Here is a 19,713-nt window from a genome sequence, read left to right on the forward strand (position 1 = left end):
TTTGTAAGAAGTTGGGTGATTAATAAAAACAGATACGGAGAGATAGGACAATCTTGCCTAATTCCTTTCTTTAACTCAAATCTAGGTGAGGTGCCATGTTTCCGTTTGACAGAGCTGTTACCATTTCTATAGTCTTAATAGCCGTACAGAAACAATCCCCAAAGACAAATTTCTCAAGGGAGTGGAAGAGGAACTGATGGTCTACTGTGTCTAATGCTTTATAAAAAATCAAAAGATAATATGAAGCTATCCTCGGTTATTAGGTCTGAGTAGTCAAGTGTGTCTAATACAAGGCTGATTTTGTTAGAAATATGACTGTTCTTCATAAAGCCAGACCGTGTTTCATCAATGATTGCATCCAGGACTTATTTAATTATTTTTGCAAGTAGTAAGGCTTATATCTTAAAGTCATTATTGAGAAGTCAAATTGGACGCCAGTTATCGATGAGCAGCATTTCTTTTTTAGGCTTGGGTATCAGTGTTATTAACCTCTGGCTCATTGTAGGAGGGAGAACATTGTTTTTAATACTCGTTAAAAAGACTTCAAGTAGGAAGGGAGCTACTTGTTCAGATAATAATTTGTCAAATTCTGATGTAATTCCATCAACATCTGGGGATTTATTGTTCTTTCGATGTTTGAAAGCTCCAGTCTTTTTCAGACCTTTGATAACCACGGTGTTTGCGCCTACCATTGTCTCAATGGCGTCAGACCTGGAGTTGATGAGTAAGGAGAGGGTAGCCACGATGAGTCCATGTTTGTTTTTTTGGAGGGTGGAGGTTTGCACGGAGTAACCGGTAAAGAGGGGAACTCGTCATCTTCAACAGCATTCAAAAGCATGAGATTATCCTTAGGGCAAGCATAGTTATGGCAGTTGTCAATACATTTTTAATGGATTTCTTCAATGCTCTGAATACTCAAACTTCAGGTAGGCTATATAATTACGATAAAGCAAAACCAGTATTGTTCCCATTTAATAAATATAAAAAGTAAAGTAAAGCACATAAAATAGGACACCAGCAACCACTAAAATGAGGATAACAAGTTCTGTGAAGAGTATACATTTGGACCACAATTCCATGCTTAAGATAAGGATATGTTTGGATTGTACACACTGTTTACCTCTTAACTGAATGAGGGCCAAAGGACATTTTTAAGTGCACAGAAAAGACATGACAGTTTGCTTACAGTGCCAAATGAGTCTCTCAGCATTCAGTTATGGGAGCTGCTAGGCAGTTTCACAAACAGTTTGCACACGAGTAGTTAGTTCGTCCAAAACATAATCCATCGGTGTAGGCTCACTTTCAAGGAGTGTGTGTGTGGTGTACACTAAGACTTGCTTAAAGAATGCTTAGCCAAAACAATATATTTATATCTGTGGTGTTTTTGAGGCTACAATCTAACAACCTTCATCCTTCCCACAGGATGTACTAACTAACTCCTCAGAGTTCAAAGTTAGAAATGTACTGAAATCTTTATCATACAAACATTAAGTGGTGCTTAAATAGAAAAGTCAAAACAGTCAAAAATGTTTAACCCATTTTGAGGACCATTCCACCGAATCCCAGATTAAACTTTGTTTGCACCACAGCACCAAAAAAGAGTAAGGCAATGGTTAGGCATTGAAGGCACCCAAAGGGGTCTTGTTGAAAACCAATGTGGTAATGGGGCAGCATATTGGACTTGTCCTTTGTTCATAATGAATTCAAGGAGCTTTGAAGAGCTCTATAAAGCAAATGGAATGTAGTCAAACTAGTTCATCAACAATGTCTACATCTCATCAGTGTGGGCTGGTTTGGTGGGGTCAAGGCTTGCACTCCCTTTTCCTGTTATTGACACCAAGGCCAGAGGTTCAGTCTGCCCTTCATCCAGAGTCGAGCTGTTCCCTGGTTGGCTCTCCTCCAGGGCCACATCCTCAATGTCGGTGATTTTGGGACTTTCTATTGGTTGCTTTAGTATTATGGAAGCATCCGGGGGATCTGATTGGCTGAGGTCACGGGAAACGGGTAGGAATCGGGCTGAATGATACGGTTGTCCACATCCTCAGCAGCTTGCAAGGATGAAGCAGGATCTGTGAGGATGCTTCTGGAGATAACTGAAACGGTAAAGAATAGGGAAGGCTATTTAACTTTCAACGCTTTCAGAAGAAAAATGATCCATTATTAATTCCTAAATGGATATCTAACCTCCTTTTGGTGTATAGTCCTCTTCTATGGATGAGGTGCCCCAGTGGAAGGGGCTGTAACTTGGGAAGATGATGAGGCCCAGAGAGAAGAGGATAATCTGATGGGAAACAACAGACGCATGTTCAGTTCAATTCACTTTTTTAAAAGATCACCCTGAAAGTACACAAAGGCATGGAGGTCTCACCATGACGCAGGTGCTGGTCTGTGCTGCTTTAGTGACCGTCTGCTTGATCAGCGACTGTAGTCTGCGCAGCTGAGCCAGGAGAGACCTGTGCATGGAGATATTATAAAAACACCAGAACTAACAAGACACAAACATCTTCATTGAGCATCATCAGTGCAAAAAGGTGATGTTAGCCAATTAACTTACATGTTGTGTTTTTCCAGCTGGTCCACGGTCCTCTGCAGCTCTTTGTTTTGCACTGAGCAAGCTGCTGCCCTGAGACACAGAAAATACCTAGGGTCACTGACAGAAAAGTATTCCTACTGTCCGACAGTGTCACACCATTGGGGAGAGTCAACAATAACTCAGTGGCAGAATAGAACAGAAGGACCCATTGTCAGGACTTCCTACTGCACATGCCTCACTGTTGTAACACAAATGAAAATGCTAAGGAAATGCAAGTGACTTGTTTATAGAGAATATTATCCACCATGTGACTACAAAGTGGGTCCAATTTTCCTGGAGCCTAATTGAAGCCTCAGGCCTCACCTGCTCTCAAGCCCATCCACATAGTCCTTCTTCCTGCGACGGCTGTCTTGGGCTGACTGTTTGTTGCGTATTTTGCGTCTCACTTTTTTCAGAATCCGTTCCTCAGCCTAGAAGGGAATTCAGTCCAGTACATTTAGATGCAATTAAACTCAGAGATAAACAATTTCAGTCAATTTCAGTCAAATCATATAAAATATACAGCAAAGTCATTTGTTATGTCAAAGTTGTTATGCAAAAGTAATGTAATCCAAGTGCAAGTAGGGAAGTAATGGATTTGGGGTACATAGAATAGTGTACCATCTACTGTGCGTGTGTATCTGACCTTGGTGAGGGGCAGGTTGTTGGGCAGAGATATCCCCTCTTGGTTCAGCAGTTTCTGCTCCTCCTCAGTCAGTGTGAGGTCAGGGTAAAGCTGATCAGGAGAATAGGATATTGTGTTTATAATCCTCACCGCCATAATCCCATAGAGAGACACTTGAACAACCACCGGGGTCTCAGACTAACAATCCCCCTCCCCCACTATCTTCTTATTGTGCCTATTTATCCATTCATTAGGGATTGAGGCCTATGGATTTCACCACATCTTTACAATAAATTTGCAGGCCTCCTGTATAAATCAGCGGGAAAGATTGTTACTATGTAATTACATCTAATTAGATGGTAAAAACATTCCCTATTCATTTGGGATTGAGCCCTGCAGCTTTGTCCTAATGCATACGACGGGATCTTCACAACAGATGCCATTGAATATGGACTTATCTTGGCATAAGACCACTTTTGTGGTGTGAAAATATCAAAAACTCTTATGTTGGAGTCAACTTGCCCCTTTTAAGTCTCACCAGTGGGCTGTCTGGACTGGTGGGGCCTGAAGTGGTACCAGAGTGGGTAGAAAGATGACCATGGTCAAATCTACCAGCGGATACTAGGGGTAACTCGTTGACGATACAGGACTCCGAGATCAACATCTGAGAACTCCAATCATCTGTAGCAGAAGACATAGGAAAAGAGAGTAAACCCCCACCCAACACACATGGATTCACACACACAGATGTGTGTGCGCTAGCGTACACACACACACACACACACACACACACACACACACACACACACACACACACACACACACACACACACACACACACACACACACACACACACACACACACACACACACACACACACACACACACACACACACACTCACCCAGTTCTATGGAAATGACATCAACACTATGCTGCTCTGGCTCCGTCTTGATGTTGGCCAGGGTGCTGATGTCATAGACCACCTGATAGATAGTTGTGGGGGCCTGAGAGGGGTCCACCGTGCCAGTTAGGGGGCTCCTGGAGCAGGGTTCCTCAGAGATGCCACTGTCGCTCTCTGAGGAGGTCTCCACTGGGTCTCTGGTAGGGAAGACGTCATTTGGATTGATGGCATAAAGCACATCCTCTGGCTCGCTGTCGTTTAGACCCTGTAACATATGGAGAGGAATTAGGTAATACTTTAAGCAAATGGGTATAATACATTATTACATGTTAATAATGTTTTAATAAATAAAGTTGAGTAAATATTGCCCCAGGTCTTTACAACTTGGCTCACTATATTGTACAACTAGTCATAATGGGAAACCATCCGCACACTTTGGGGGTCTACCGTGCATTCATCCAGGGGTTTTTCAGAGCCAGCATAGACAACATCAGAGCAAGAAAATGGCCCTTCCAGTCCCCAACTCTCCTCTGTCATACTGTCCTCTTTGTGACAGAAAAACAGCTCTCCATTCTCTATATCCATGTCCTAGAAGAAACAAAACAGCAGTTAGAAGTATTACAAAATATTGATCAATTCAGTTCATTTTTGTGTACTTCTCTTATTGCACTGTCAATCTTACACCTCTTTGTTATTAAAGTGTTTGAAACTCATATCTATGTTGTTGTAAGTGGAGATTTATAAAGCATGAAGAAGGTGTGGCAACTGCTCAGAGAGCTGTTAAAGGGTGGAGCTATATCTATTATTACTGTTTGATCAGTGGGAGTCCTTTCGCAAGAGGATATCAGCATCCTGGTGCACGCACGCACGCACGCACACACACACAGTTGTATTAAAAACTGATAGGCTTTCTCAATAGCAATTGTACCCCCTCATAAAATCTGTTACCCTTTTTTGGCCTCATATTTAATATGTAGGCCTACTAGTTAGGCTAGCAGAAATAATAATATCACGTGACCCACACCAGTAGTCTTTAATAAACTATAGTCTGTCTATACGTATGTTTTCTATATCGTAGGCTATTGCCTGAATATTTCAGCCAAGTGTTCAGATAATGATCTCACGCTATTAAATGCCGGAACTTAAATAAAGTTTACCCATTAAAATTCAACATTCGCAAACGAATGCCTTCTTGGTTCGTATTAGATGTTGAGTTTGACACGACACCTCGGTCATGTATAGGATTCCGTTCCCTGTCAAGCAGGATAAACAAGTGTTACATTGTACTCTCCAACTATAGCTTCATGACCCCACAAACAACTTACTTGTCTGCTGCTGTTTTCAGAAGCGATGTTTCTTCCGAATATAGTATATATATATATATATAGGTCTACTTCATGAGCATTACAACAATAGAAGGCCCAACGTGAGTAGAAAAATGCAGACGAGTAGTGTTTAAAGATCAACCAGTGGAAGACGCATTTCTCCCAAAAATCCAGCTGGCAATTCTCATGTCAATCATCCCGGAGGGCGAATAACCATACTGACACGGCGGATGTGCGTCGCCTATACGCAACAGTTGGCTCTAAAATCACTAACTAATAGAGTATGTGGATTTCTCTCTGTGTCTTACTTATTCCATAATGCAAAAACATGTCCCTTTCACAAATCAGTACATTTACACCAACGTTGTACAGTTCATAAACGTAAAAAACAAACGAAGTCCCTCCCACTTTACCCCTTTGATTTATGTGTGAATACTTCGTGGGCACAATGTAGCAGTGAATTAGATATTGTACTGGACATACTGGAAAAGAACAGTTACAGTATCGTATTGAACTCAAAAGACCTTGACTTTTGCCAACATTCTCTATTGAGACGTTTTTGCAGTAGGAAAGTCAGAGCAAAACCAAAGGATCATGGCAAAATCTAAAAGTGTGTCACACCATCTGGAGTTCTGATTTTAAACAGGTCATGGATATCTCAAAGCAGTGTTGATGGTTTGTAATACATGGCTGGCACATCAATGATGGCTGGAAGAGCCTGGTCGGTTGGTGTTCCTTGCAAAAATGGATAGCAGGGTGGTGAGTCAATCTTTGTATGTGTTCACTGCTCTCTTTGCACTTATCTATTTACAATAGACACTTGTCTTTTTGTCTCACCATTCTTTGTAGTTGATTGACTGATCAAGAATGGAAAAGGCAGCCAAATGTTGCGATCTTGAATGTAACTTTGTGAAATTGTATCATTCCCTTTACCCTGTAGGTGGCGTTAGAGTCTGTCCTGCTGGTGGATGGTGGGGAGACCATTGTGGTGCAAGGGCTGTGGGTGGCTCCTAGTGTGAGTGGCCAGGGGATTACTGGTGCCATCCAGAGATATGTGACAGTGTATTCCTGCAGTCACTCTCCACAGGTCACTTGCCCGAAGACTGTGCCGAGGACACGACCCCACACCTGAAAAACTGTATAGATGTCATCTGTTGGCCAAAGAGGTAGGCCTACATAGCTTGCATGCCAGTGTGGTTTGTATTGAGCAGGGACGTGCACAACTGTAGTCCTTGATGGCCACAGTTCTGAGGCCCAGTCATTTGACATATAACATTCTCTAGTTGTGTAATTTACAATTATACATTACCATTCAAAAGTTTAGGGTCACTTAGAAATGTCCTTGTTTTTGAAAGAAAAGCAAATTTTTTGTCCATTAAAATAACATCAAATTGATCAGAAATACAGTGTAGACATTGTTAATGTTGCAAATGACTATTGTAACAGGAAACAGCAGATTTTTATATGGAATATCTACATAGGTGTATAGAGGCCCATTATCAGCAACCATCACTCCTGTGTTCTAATTTGAACTTGTACTTTTAAAAATCCAACTCTCTAAAAACAAGTCCCTCACCGTTGCCGCCTGCTATAGACCACCCTCTGCCCCCAGCTGTGCTCTGGACACCATATGTGAAATGATTGCCCCCCATCTATCTTCAGAGCTCGTGCAGCTAGGTGACCTAAACTGGAACATGCTTAACACCCCAGCCACCCTACAATCTAAGCATGATGCCTTCAATCTCACACAAATTATCAATGAACCTACCAGGTACCACCCCAAAGCCGTTAACAATGGAACCCTCATAGATATCATCCTAACCATCTTGCCCTCTAAATACACTTTTGCTGTTTTCAACCAAGATCTCAGCGATCACTGCCTCATTGCCTGCATCCGTAATGGTTCAGCGGTCAAGCGACCTCCACTCATCACTGTCAAGCGCTCCCTGAAACACTTCAGCGAGCAGGCCTTTCTAATGGAAGGATATTGACCTCATCCCGTCAGTAGAGGATACCTGGTTATTTTTTTAAATGCCTTACTCACCATCTTAAATAAGCATGCCCCATTCAAGAAATTTAGAACCAGGAACAGATATAGCCCTTGGTTCTCTCCAGACCTGACTGCCCTTAACCAACACAAAAACATCCTATGGCGTTCTGCATTAGCATCGAAAAGCCCCCGTGATATGCAACTTTTCAGGGAAGTTAGAAACTAATATACACAGGCAGTTAGAAAAGCCAAGGCTAGCTTTTTCAAGCAGAAATTTGCTTCCTGCAACACAAACTCAAAAAAGTTCTGGGACACTGTAAAGTCCATGGAGAATAAAAACACCTCCTCCCAGCTGCCCACTGCACTGAGGATAGGAAACTCTGTCACCACCGATAAATCCACCATAATTGAGAATTACAATAAGCATTTTTCTACAGCTGGCCATGCTTTCCACCTGGCTACCCCTACCCCGGTCAACTGCACTGTACCCCCCACAGCAACTCGCCCAAGCCTTCCCCATTTCTCCTTCTCCCAAATGGGCCAGCCAACGAAAGCATACAGGTCGCAGAGGTGTGTAGTATATGGGGCTTTGGTGACAAAACGGATGGCACTGTGATAGCAAATTGGATGTAGTCTATGTAGAGTGTTGGAGGCTATTTTGTAAATGACATCGCCGACGTCAAGGATCGGTAGGATAGTCAGTTTTCGAGGGTATGTGTGGCAGCATGAGTGAAGGACCCACTGTTGCAAAATAGGAAGCCGATTCTAGATTTAATTTTGGATTGGAGATGCTTAATGTGAGTCTGGAAGGAGAGTTTACAGTCTAACCAGACACCTAGGTATTTGTAGTTGTCCACATTTTATAAGTCAGAACCATCCAGAGTAGTAATGCTAGATGGGCAGGCGGGTGCGGGAAGCGATTGGTTAAAAAGCAAGCATTTCGTTTTACTTGCATTAAGAACAGTTGGAGGCCACGGAAGAAGAGTTGTATGGCATTGAAGCTCGTCTGGAGGTTAGTTAACACAGTGTCAAAAGAAGGGCTAGAAGTATACAGAATGGTGTCGTCTGCGTAGAGGTGGATCAGAGAATCACCAGTAGCAAGAACGACATCATTGATGTATACAGAGAAGAGAGTCTGCCCGAGAATTGAACCCTGTGGCACCCCCATAGGGACTTCCAGAGGTCCGGACAACAGGCACTCAGATTTGACACACTGAACTCTCAGAGAAGTAGTTGGTGAACCAGGCGAGGCAGTCATTTGAGAAACCAAGACTGTTGAGTCTGCCGATAAGAATGCAGTGATTGACAGTGTCGAAGGTCTTGGCCCGGCCGATGAAGACTGCTGCACTGTATTGTCTTTTATCGATGGCGGTTATGATATCATTTAGGATCTTGAGTGTGGCTGAGGTGCACCCATGACCAGCTCGGAAACGAGATTGCATAGCGGAGAAGGCATGGTGGGATTCGAAATGGTCGGTGATCTGTTTGTTAACGTGGCTTTTGAAGACTTTAGAAAAGGCAGGGTAGGATAGATATAGGTCTATAACAGTTTGGGTCGAGAGTGTCAGACACTGCAAGGACATCAGGGTTGGCGGAGTGTGCTAAAGCAGTGAATAAAACAAACTTCGGGAGGAGGCTTCTGATGTTAACATGCACGAAACCAAGACTTTTACAATTCCAGAAGTCATCAAATGAAAGAGCCTGGGGAATAGGAGTGGAACTGGGGGCTACAGGGCCTGGGTTAACCACTACATCACCAGAGGAACAGAGGAGGAGTATGATGAGGGTATGGCTAAAGGCTATAAGAACTAGTCGTCTAGTACGTTGAGGACAGAGAATAAAAGGAGCAGATTTCTGGCGGTGTTAGAATAGATTCAGGGCATAATGTACAGACAATGGTATGGTAGGATGTGAGTACAGTGGAGGTAAACCTAGGTGTGTGGTGATGGGAGAGGTTTCACCTCTGGAGGCACCAGTTAAGCTAGGTGAGGTCTCCACATGTGTTTGGGGTTGGACAAAAGAGCTATCTAAGGCATTTTGAGCGGGACTGAGGGCTCTACAGTGAAATAAAACAATAAGAACTAGCCAAAACAGCCAAGTGATCATAGGGGCAAAAGAGAAGCAATAGGTGAGCCAGGGTGCCGTTCTGTAGTCACTTACTACGCTAGGCAAGCAGGGGACACAGCGTTCAGAAAAGCTAGCGGGCCGGGGCTTGTAGATGGTTCTTCAGCAACATCGTAACAGAATAGCGGAGGTATTGTATCCCTAGAATTAGCTGCTATATGGGCCTAGCTCGAAGCTAGCTCAAGGCTAGATGGTGCTTGCTTCGGGACAGAGGTGTTAGCTAACAGTAGCCACTCGTTTGCAGCTAGCTAGCTGCGACGATCCGGTGTAATGATCCAGAGCGGCAGGAATCCGGTGTTGTGGTAGAGAGAAGCAGTCCATATGCTCTGGGTTGATATCGCGCTGTGCAGAATGACAGGTGTTGTCCGAGCTAAGGCTGACTGAAGACTGCTAGCCATGGCTAACAAGGACTAGTAGCTAGTTAGTTGGCTAGTTCCTGATGGATGTTCCAGTTATAAGGAATAAAAAATTGCAGAGCCGTACCACATTGAGTGAGACGGGTTGCAAGAAAGTATATTTAGTTCGTAGATAGAAAGTGAGATTAAGATATAAACAAAATAGACCGGCTATTTACACAGGATAAGATACGGGATAAAACAAAGACAAACATCCTACTGCTACGCCATCTTGGATCCGGTGTGTCGGATTGTGTTGTTGAGCATTCGTGTACATATAATAACACCGTAAATTCAAAAGCTGTATCTACATACTGAATTCCAAACCAGGCCTTTAGCCAAAATGTCAGACAATATATTTAATATATTCATGTCCTTTATACTGTATTTCGTGGTTTATTCGTATGATGGAAAATATAAATTGGATAGGATCTCCTGTATACTATGGCAAAATAGGACAGTTATTAATGGCTTCAGGGGTAGAACGACAGATTTGTGCCTTGTCAGGTAGGGGGGTTTGAACTTGCAAGCTTCCAGTTACTAGTCCAATACTCTAACCACTAGGCTACCCTGCCACCCCATGGAACTCTGTTTTTCTCTTTTTTTTATACAAGGCAAGGTTTGCCTCTTTATGATCTCACATGATCTCACCTCATAAGAACTGGGTTGTGGCATCAGCAATTTCTGCCTCAATAAATACATAAAAAATTTGTGTTGGTGATCTTTTGAAAAACACAGAACAATATACTATGCAATCAAGATATTTGTATTCTATACAGAAAGTAATAAAATACATTACCCAGTGAGCAAAATTGCTTTGAAAATACTTTTCGATACGTTGACATCACGTGCATTTCAGGTGCCGAATGAAAGGTTAGAAGACGTCTTATACAGACATCAAAAATACGTCTGTAATGGATGTCAAAAAGACAATTTACAGACGTGAAAAATATGTATTTTTCTGTCATTGATTCTATGGACAAATTTCGACTGCACATACATTCTCAATTAAGCAAGCATTCTATCACAAGAATATAGGAAAGACTGCAACTGAAGTATTTGATCACCTACCAACCAGTAGTTCTGCTTTTCTGATGTATCAAATACTTATGTATATCTCATGCAATAAAATGCAAATGAATTACTTAAAAATCATACAATGCGATTTTCTGGATTTTTGTTTTAGATTTTGTCTCTCACAGTTGAAGTGTACCTATGATAAAAATTACAGACCTCTACATTACATTTACATTTACATTTAAGTCATTTAGCAGACGCTCTTATCCAGAGCGACTTACAAATTGGTGCATTCACCTTATGACATCCAGTGGAACAGTCACTACATGCTTTGTAAGTAGGAAAACCTGCCAAATCGGCAGTGTATCAAATACTTGTTCTCCCCACTGTATGAGTGTCTGCTGAATGACCAAATAAAAAAAATGTGGATTGATGGCAGCCTTGTGAGGAAACTGAAAGAGAGAGATGCTGCTTAAACACGGCAAGGTGACCGGGCACAATTGTATGTTTAAACAGTATAAATATGATCAATACAGATAGATTAAGATGACAAGACACTAGTATAGGGACAAAGTGGAGGGGCAATTCAGCGGGTCTGACAAAAGACGTATCTGGCAGGGGCTTCTAACATCCATGGATTTCAAAAAGAAAGCCAATCACGTCACAGACACCAACGCCGCTCTGCCGGATGAGCTGTTTTGTTGCCTTGCAACCTGGAATTAAAATGTATTTTTTGGAGGTTTGTATCATTTGATTTACCCAACATGCCTACCACTTTTAAGATGCAAAATATGTTTTATTGTGAAACAAACAAGAAATAAGACAAAAAAAACGGTCAACTTGAAAGTGCATAACTATTCATCCCCCCAAAGTCAATAATTTGTAGAGCCACCTATTGCAGCAATTACAACAGTTTCCCAGTCCCTGCTGATGAAAAACATCCCCACCTGCTGCCACCGCCATGCTTCACGGTGGGGATGGTGTTCTCTGAATGATGAGAGGTGTTGGGTTTGCGCCAGACATAGCGTTTTCCTTGATGGCCCAAAAGCTCAATTTTAGTCTCATCTACCTTCTTCCATTTATTTAACTAGGCAAGTCAGTTAAGAACAAACTCTTTTTTTCAATGATAGCCTAGGAACAGTGGGTTAACTACCTTGTTCAGGAGCAGAACAACAGATTTTTACCTTGTCAGCTCCTTCCGGTTACTAGTCCAACGCTCTAACCACTAGGCTACCTGCCGGCTACATTCCATTTGGTTGGGGAGTCTCCCACATGCCTTTTGGCCAACACCAAAGGTGTTTGCTTATTTTTTTCCTTAAGCAATGGCTTTTTTTCTGGCCACTCTTCTATAAAGCCCAGCTCTGTGAAGTGTACAGCTTAAAGTGGTCCTATGGACAGATACTCCAATCTCCACTGTGGAGCTTTGCAGCGCCTACAGGGTTATCTTTGGTCTTTTTTTGCCTCTGATTAACGCCCTGCTTGCCTGGTCCGTGAGTTTTGGTGGGTATGGCAGGTATGTTTTGGTGCCATATTCTTTCCATTTTTTAATAATGGATTTAATGGTGCTCTGTGGGATGTTCAAAGTTTCTGATATTTTTTATAACCCAACCCTGATCAGTACTTCACAGCTTTGTTCCTGACCTGTTTGGAGAGCTCCTTGATCTTAATGGTACCGCTTGCTTGTTTGTGCCTCTTGCTTAGTGGTGTTACAGACTCTGGGGCCTTTCAGAACAGGTGTATATCTACTGAGTTCATGTGACAAATCAAATGAAAGTTTATTTGTCACGTGCGCTGAATACAACAGGTGACTGCTATAGTGTGTGGTCATCCACACCCCCTCCCAAAATGGTATTTTTTCCCTTGCATTACTTGACCCAGAAAAACTAGATGTGTAAACAGTAAGAAACTGGCATAGTCCTTTAATGGGACTTACAGGCTTACTAAGGCTCAATGGTGCGAAAAAAAGGTATGTGTATGTGTAGGTAAGTAAAGAAATAAAACAACAGTAAAAAGACGTTTGAAAAAAGAGTAGCAAGGCTATATACAGACACATGTTAGTCAGGCTTATTGAGGTAGTATGTACATGTAGGTATTGTTAAAGTGACTATGCATATATGAAGAACAGAGAGTAGCAGAAGCGTAAAAAGAGGGGTTGGCGGGTGGTGGAACACAATGCAGATAGCCAATGTGCGGGAGCACTGGTTGGTCGGGCCAATTTAGGTAGTATGTACATGAATGTATAGTTAAAGTGACTATGCATATAAGATAAACAGAAAGTAGCAACAGCGTAAAAGAGGGGTTGGGGGCACAATGCAAATAGTCCGGGTAACCATTTGGTTACCTGTTCAGGAGTCTTATGGCTTGGGGGTTTAAACTGTTGAGAACTTTTTTGTCCTAGACTTGGCACTCCGGTACCTCTTGCCATGCGGTAGTAGAGAGAACAGTCTATGATTGGGGTGGCTGGGGTCTTTGACAATTTTTAGGGCCTTCCTCTGACACCGCCTGGTGTAAAGGTCCTGGATGGCAGGCAGCTTTGCCCCAGTGATGTACTGGGCCGTATGCACTACCCTCTGAAGTGCCTTGCGGTCGGAAGCCGAGCAATTGCCGTACACATTCCCGTTAAAGTTTTTTTTAAACAAGTTATTTTTTCGTTTCACTTCACCAATGTGGACTATTTTGTGTATGTCCATTATGTCAAATCCAAATTTAAATCCATTTAAATTACAGGATGTAATGCAACAAAATAGGAAAAGTGCCAAGGGGATGAATACTTTTGCAAGGCACTATAAACACCTTTTTCTCACACTTCGAGCGTTAACGACTCTGATCTGCCAAGGAGAGCCCCAAGGAGGCTACGTGCTTAGGTCTCCACAGAGGACATGTGTAAGTCATTCAAACGTGTTAACCCTCGCAAGGCTGCCGGCCCAGACGGCATCCCGAGCCGCAACCTCAGAGCTGATGTGTTTTCAGACATCTTCATCTCTCTAGTTTAGGCCGTTATCCCCTCCTGCTTTAAAATGTCCACTATCATCCCAATCCGTAGCACTCACACTTTGAGAGGCTAGTCAAAGACCACATCACCTCCTCCGTCCCTGACACACTCAACCCTGCACCGCAGCCTGGTATGGCTACTCCACAGTCGCTGACCTCAAGGCTCTACCGAGGGTGGTACGCTCGGCCAGTATGTTTAAAGTTTAAACATCACATTAGAGTATGGCAGTTTAGCACAGTACGGTATGGCCCGGTACAGGACAGTCACGTTTTATTCAATAGAGTACAGGTAGAGTAGATTAGAGTAAAGCAGGGTACAATACAGAGCACTATTAAAAAATATTTTTGTTTTTAAAGACATCAACATCTGTAAATGCTTGGATGGGAAGTATAGGCCTATACTCGTTCACTACAGTACTTCCCACAAATCTAAAAGCAGGATCAGTGGAATTTTGGGATAGTAGAAAGAGATTCCAACATTTTTCTTAGGCTACTCGTCATGTTTCATGGTCATGGCTGTCATCCCATTTCTGACACCAGTGTAGCAAACAACAAACTCGGTTCTTGGTCCTATCGGACCAATCATAGAACTCTGTATGTAGCCAAATCAATGCCAGCCTGGACCAGATCAAATCTAAACCGATCATAGCCGTCTGTTGACGTTTAAATCAAGGCCAGTCCGGACCGCAACAAAAAAATATAAATACCACAGGACCAGAAAAAACTACGTCCTTTATTACATTGCCTGACGGTAAATGCTTAGCTAGTATGTAGCCTACTAGGCTAGGGAATGCAGCAGAGGTGTGGTACTGGAACGCATGCGATTGTCATATTTCGCACATTTACTGGAATGATACAAAGTCTAGAGATGGCACATGATGTCCCCTCAATCCTTCATCTGTTGCAATTGTGTGCGATTTAATAAGCGATACAATGTGCATAATGTATTGTATCAAAAGTCCACGAATGAATAGACCGCGGTAGTTCGAAGTTGCTCCGAAACAACTGATAAATGACCTGTTTAGCGGACCCCAATCTTGAGATGAACTATCGACAGCTAAAACGCAGATCTGACTCGAGATCAGATTTCACTGAGCGTTGATGAATCCGGGATATGCCCCTCCCTCGAGGTCGTCTCAGCCTCATTCTGATCAGTTGAATCATCACTTCCCGTACAGAGTGCATTTTTTTGGCATAGCAGTAATGTAATTTTGCTGCCTTTTTCCCACTTGTTATTAAGTCTGTGCCAATACAAGCTGCTCACCAAGGCTGTCCTTTTATGAGAGAATACGACAGAAGGTAGTACATTATTTATGCTTGCTATTTGTAATGTGAGAGACGCCATAGGCAGAAAGCTATACGTTTAGTCATATTGTTTAAAACTTTTTATGGACTAGCGATAGTTAACTTTCTAAACAGCTGTACAGGATATTATAACAGTCCCGGTAAAGCAATTTAATATTATCTGATGTTAGATCAGTCACATGCTTTCTATGCCACCCCTTTCCTTCACAAACTGTATGTTTTCTATCCTTTCACATAGTGTATCTGGGAATTCATGTTATTTGTTTGCCAAGATCCCAGAGCAGATGCTACAATGTGACATTGTCAGAAGTCTCTCACCCTAAACCATGGGCACTATGAAAATGTATGCAATAAATGTCAAACTGCGTTTATTTGTCTTGACTTGAATGTAGGCAAATGTTACTCAAACTTCTCTGATGCAGGTGGTCTACCCCTCCCCATTCGACTGTAAGCCAATGGAGGGCGTCTGAGAGCTACTCTTTGCTGTTTCACTCAGGAGTGAAAGAGAAGCAGGGAGTGCAGAGATGGATCTCAGAAAAGGATCTTCTGTTGCCCTCTCCGGGTGGCCATCTGAAGTGCAGATGAACCCAGTTTATGTCCCTGGCCTGGAGGTAAAGCTGGGAGCACTGGTTGTTCTTTTCTCCATCACACTGGTCTGTGGCTTCGCCCCTTTGTGCTTAGTCAGGGGGGCAGGGAGGTGCAATGTAGACCCAGGTAAGTGGTACTTTAGATCAGAATGAATTTTGAGAATGTGATTTAAAGGTAAAACCGTTTGCATTAAATACAAATTTGACAGTACCCCTTTTGGATTTAATAGAACCTGCCTTACATTTTTTTTCCATTGTAGAAGTGCTCAGAAAGTTACTTTTTGGACCTGAATGGCAAAATAGTCAAGAGATAAAAAAGTACTCAGTTGACCTATTTTGCATACACACCATCCCATGAGACATCCATCTCTTCATCACTGGAAAAGATAAAAACAGTTGAGATTTACATATTTAAAAGCTTATGAACATGTTTTTTGAATATTTTGTTTCTCCCTTAAATGTCAATTACACACAATGTTGACTTGGATGGGAATATCAGTAGTTTTATATTATACTGTCAATCCTCCATAGGAAACCTTTTGAAATATAGATCATAGAATAGACATTACCATTTAAATTGACATTCGACAATGGGTGGACCAGCAGAAATCTTTGTTAGTAATTAGAAGTATAAATGACATTTAAATTAAAATGCCAATGGTGTACCAGCTAAATTGCAGAGGTCTGAAGGGATAGGTCCATTCTATGAAATATATTTCTATGATTGAAATGACACCCACCCTGTATTCAAGAGCATGTTGCATCTCAACCGATGACGGGCACAACACACAAACCTCAGATGTAAAAATATGGTCTAAGCTACAACATACAGTACCAATCAAAAGTTTGGACACACCTACTCATTCCAGGGTTTTATTTAAATTTTAAAATGTTCTACATTGTAGAAACATAATGAAGACATCAAAACTATGAAATAACACATGGAATCATGTAGTAACCAAAAAAGTGTTAAACAGATCAAAATGTATTTTATGTATGTGAACATGAAGATTATTTTTTAAATAATTGATGTTAAGGTCTATTCTTTTTCAAATTATTTTTTTTTTTCAATAAATGATTAAGTAGTTTGATAACCCTGTTTTGTAAGCTTTTAAATGGCATCAAACTGAACCATTTACTTTTTCCAGTGATGAAGACATTTTGAGCACTTATCTCCTGAATGTTTTGGGATTGAGGTCATTTTCTGACCACTTCTTCCATGGGAAAACATGTAGGAAAGTTTTGTTTAAATCAAAAGGGATGCTGTCAAAAAGTGATTGAATTCAAACGGATTTATCCGAAAAGAGGTCCTGGGTGTAAACTTACTTGTTGACTCCTATGTGTTCCTTCCTTTCACAAACCCTACATGAAACAGAAAGACCCCCAAATCCATGTAAAGACAGTAGCATGTAAGTGGGTTCAACTTCCATGCACATCCGATAACGTTGCACAGGGCTGAATAATAAAGTGCAGGTAAATTAGTAAAAGGAAGACATACCTACTCACTTTTGTGTAATCTGTTCCCAGATGTCAAAATGTAGTCTGTCAAATCTGTATATTTTTTCCATGGAGACCAGATGAAGACCAACAGGTTAAAACATTGACCGTACTTGTTGTAGAGCCTTTCAATAGACTTGCATGACTGGCTGATACATTTGTGACTGAGTTGAGTCTATTGTATTCCACAGAAACGCGTCACAAGGTAGTGAGCTTGGTGAGCTGCTTCGCTGGAGGAGTGTTCTTTGCTACTTGCCTTCTGGACCTGGTGCCTGACTACCTATCTGGGATCAATGAAGCATTTAGTAGCCTGGGCATCACAGTAAGAATTTGGGGAAGTCCCCATTAGCGGTGTCTTTTTTTGGTTTCTGCCCTTCCGGTTAGTCATTTCACATCTGATTAGTATTTAGGAAGCACAGCGTTATCTTGGCCTGCCCTGTATTACTTGATTTCAGAATTACATTTTTAATCTTTGTCAAATTTGAATGCTGAGAAAAATATAGATGAATGACTTTGTGTAGACTCATCAATTTCTGATCGCAGACACCTTTTTTTAAATAGATTTTTTAAATGTTACACTTGTCAGCTTAATCTGACTGATTAGGCTATCTTTGCGGTAGTTAGTTCTTCCAAGTAACTTATCGTGTGTGTTATCCTCTTGTCTATCTACCCCTTCCAGCTTCAGTTCCCTCTACCTGAGTTTATCATAGCCATGGGATTCTTCTTGGTCCTGGTGCTGGAGCAAATAGTCTTGGCCCTCAGAGACCGATCGGCGGGCCACTCTGAAGAAAGACGCGCACTATTGGTGGACTCCAGCGTCCAATCACATGACAGAGATGGCCGGAGACACTCCCACCACTCCCATGGTAGGGAGGAATTAGGGGGAGAGGATGCCCACTTCCATGTGGACTTTAACTCCACCTCGGCCATCCGGGCCTTCATTCTAGTATTTTCCTTATCTCTGCACTCAGTGTTCGAGGGTCTGGCTGTGGGGTTACAGGAGGACAGTCAAGAGGTGCTGGAGATCTGTGTTGCTCTACTCCTCCACAAGAGCATCATCTCTTTCAGTCTAGCCCTAAAGCTGGCCCAGGGCAAGCTGCGGCGGGCAGCCGTGGTAGGTTGCCTCCTGCTCTTTGCCCTCATGTCCCCAATGGGCATTGGGCTGGGCATTGCCCTCACCGAGACCAAGTCATCCCCCCAGCACCAGCTGGCCAGGTCCACCTTAGAAGGCCTGGCGTCTGGCACCTTTATGTATATCACCTTCATGGAGATCCTGCCCCATGAGCTAAGCTCCCCGCAGAACCGCATCCCCAAGGTGGCCATGATTCTCACTGGGTTCGCAGTGGTCACTGGGATGCTGTTCATCAAAATGTAAATATTCTGTAGATCAATTCTTTGGGTCTGATTTGATCAAAAACAAAAACAAATTTTCTCTTGTGCCGTGAGAATGCAATTTGGACTGATAAGCATTAAACAACGTTTACAGCATGAGACCAAAATATACTCAAGCGTGTCATTAATTCAAACAAGTTTTCTTAAGGTGCAGGGTGAATGCTGGTTTGCCTTACACTGGAAACTTTATTCTTTTCGTTTTAATATGTAGATGAATGTTATTCATTCAGATTTAAAAAATGATATATGCTAATCCTGCCATGCTTTGAAATTAACATCATATAACGTTTTCTATTTTAGATATGAGAATTTGAATGTATCTATTTTTTATATAAACAATGACATGCTTCACAAACGGCTTTCTGTATACCGTGATGTGGTCAAAATTACCTGATTTAAAGAAAGGTAATATGAGCATTATAAAACTCCTGGTTTGATATTATAGCATACCTAATGTTTTGCTGGCCGTGAAATCTGACTAGCTGTGTCCTGAATTGTACACACATTTGTTTGTTCAGTATTATGACTGCCTAGCCCCCCAAAAAAACATAAGAGCATATACAGCTGGCTACTACTTTAAATGCTTAAAAAGATACATGGAGTGGTTGCTCTTTGTCAGAGCCTTACATTGAGATCTAAATATAGGCCCTTATTTCACTGCCATGTGGTGAGAGCTTTGAATTAGTCCTCTATTCTCTTGTAAAACTTGAGTTTGAATAATTGAAATGGCTGCTCTTGTTTTTATGTTCACTTTTATATAAGCACTTGTTTATCTGTACCTGGTTTACTGATTTAAAAGTAATCTGAAATTATTTAACATGTTTCCTAGTTCTTTTTCACCTGGAGAGCAATAGGGTTAGTGATGAGTATGATAGTGATCAGACAACCAGTCTGGCAGTGTATTTTACTACTGAATAATCTGGTTTATATGCAGCCTTTTTTTGAGAAAACCAACCAATACAATAGTTGTATTTTGGAACAATTTAACGT

The 19,713-nt window shown here is 41.8% G+C and overlaps 2 protein-coding genes across 4 annotated transcripts; one reads left to right on the plus strand and one right to left on the minus strand.

The window, feature by feature from the left end:
• Positions 1 to 956: 956 nt before the first annotated feature.
• Positions 957 to 5,398, minus strand: LOC123997822 (cyclic AMP-responsive element-binding protein 3-like protein 4). Its single transcript, XM_046302401.1, is given in 11 exon segments — positions 957 to 2,004; positions 2,007 to 2,093; positions 2,185 to 2,281; positions 2,369 to 2,453; positions 2,555 to 2,623; positions 2,897 to 3,003; positions 3,219 to 3,308; positions 3,736 to 3,878; positions 4,101 to 4,365; positions 4,533 to 4,688; positions 5,258 to 5,398. Coding segments are annotated over 10 exon segments (1,332 nt in total). The 5' UTR covers positions 4,686 to 4,688; positions 5,258 to 5,398; the 3' UTR covers positions 957 to 1,768.
• A 465-nt stretch (positions 5,399 to 5,863) lies between these two features.
• LOC123997823 (zinc transporter ZIP1-like) lies at positions 5,864 to 19,535 on the plus strand. Of its 3 annotated transcripts, XM_046302404.1 has the most exons (5): positions 5,864 to 6,184; positions 6,366 to 6,591; positions 15,670 to 15,961; positions 17,523 to 17,653; positions 18,011 to 19,535. In XM_046302404.1, exons 3-5 carry the CDS (start codon positions 15,772 to 15,774, stop codon positions 18,704 to 18,706), a joined length of 1,017 nt encoding a protein of 338 aa, XP_046158360.1. In that variant the 5' UTR covers positions 5,864 to 6,184; positions 6,366 to 6,591; positions 15,670 to 15,771; the 3' UTR covers positions 18,707 to 19,535. The 3 variants fall into 3 exon arrangements, with proteins under 3 accessions (XP_046158360.1, XP_046158359.1, XP_046158358.1); XM_046302403.1 differs by lacking the exons at positions 5,864 to 6,184; positions 6,366 to 6,591 and adding an exon at positions 15,085 to 15,241; XM_046302402.1 differs by lacking the exons at positions 5,864 to 6,184; positions 6,366 to 6,591 and adding an exon at positions 15,091 to 15,241 and having other exon boundaries at positions 15,744 to 15,961.
• Positions 19,536 to 19,713: the final 178 nt, after the last annotated feature.

Source organism: Oncorhynchus gorbuscha, linkage group LG15 (genome assembly GCF_021184085.1).
Source record: "Oncorhynchus gorbuscha isolate QuinsamMale2020 ecotype Even-year linkage group LG15, OgorEven_v1.0, whole genome shotgun sequence".
Lineage (NCBI taxonomy): Eukaryota > Metazoa > Chordata > Actinopteri > Salmoniformes > Salmonidae > Oncorhynchus > Oncorhynchus gorbuscha.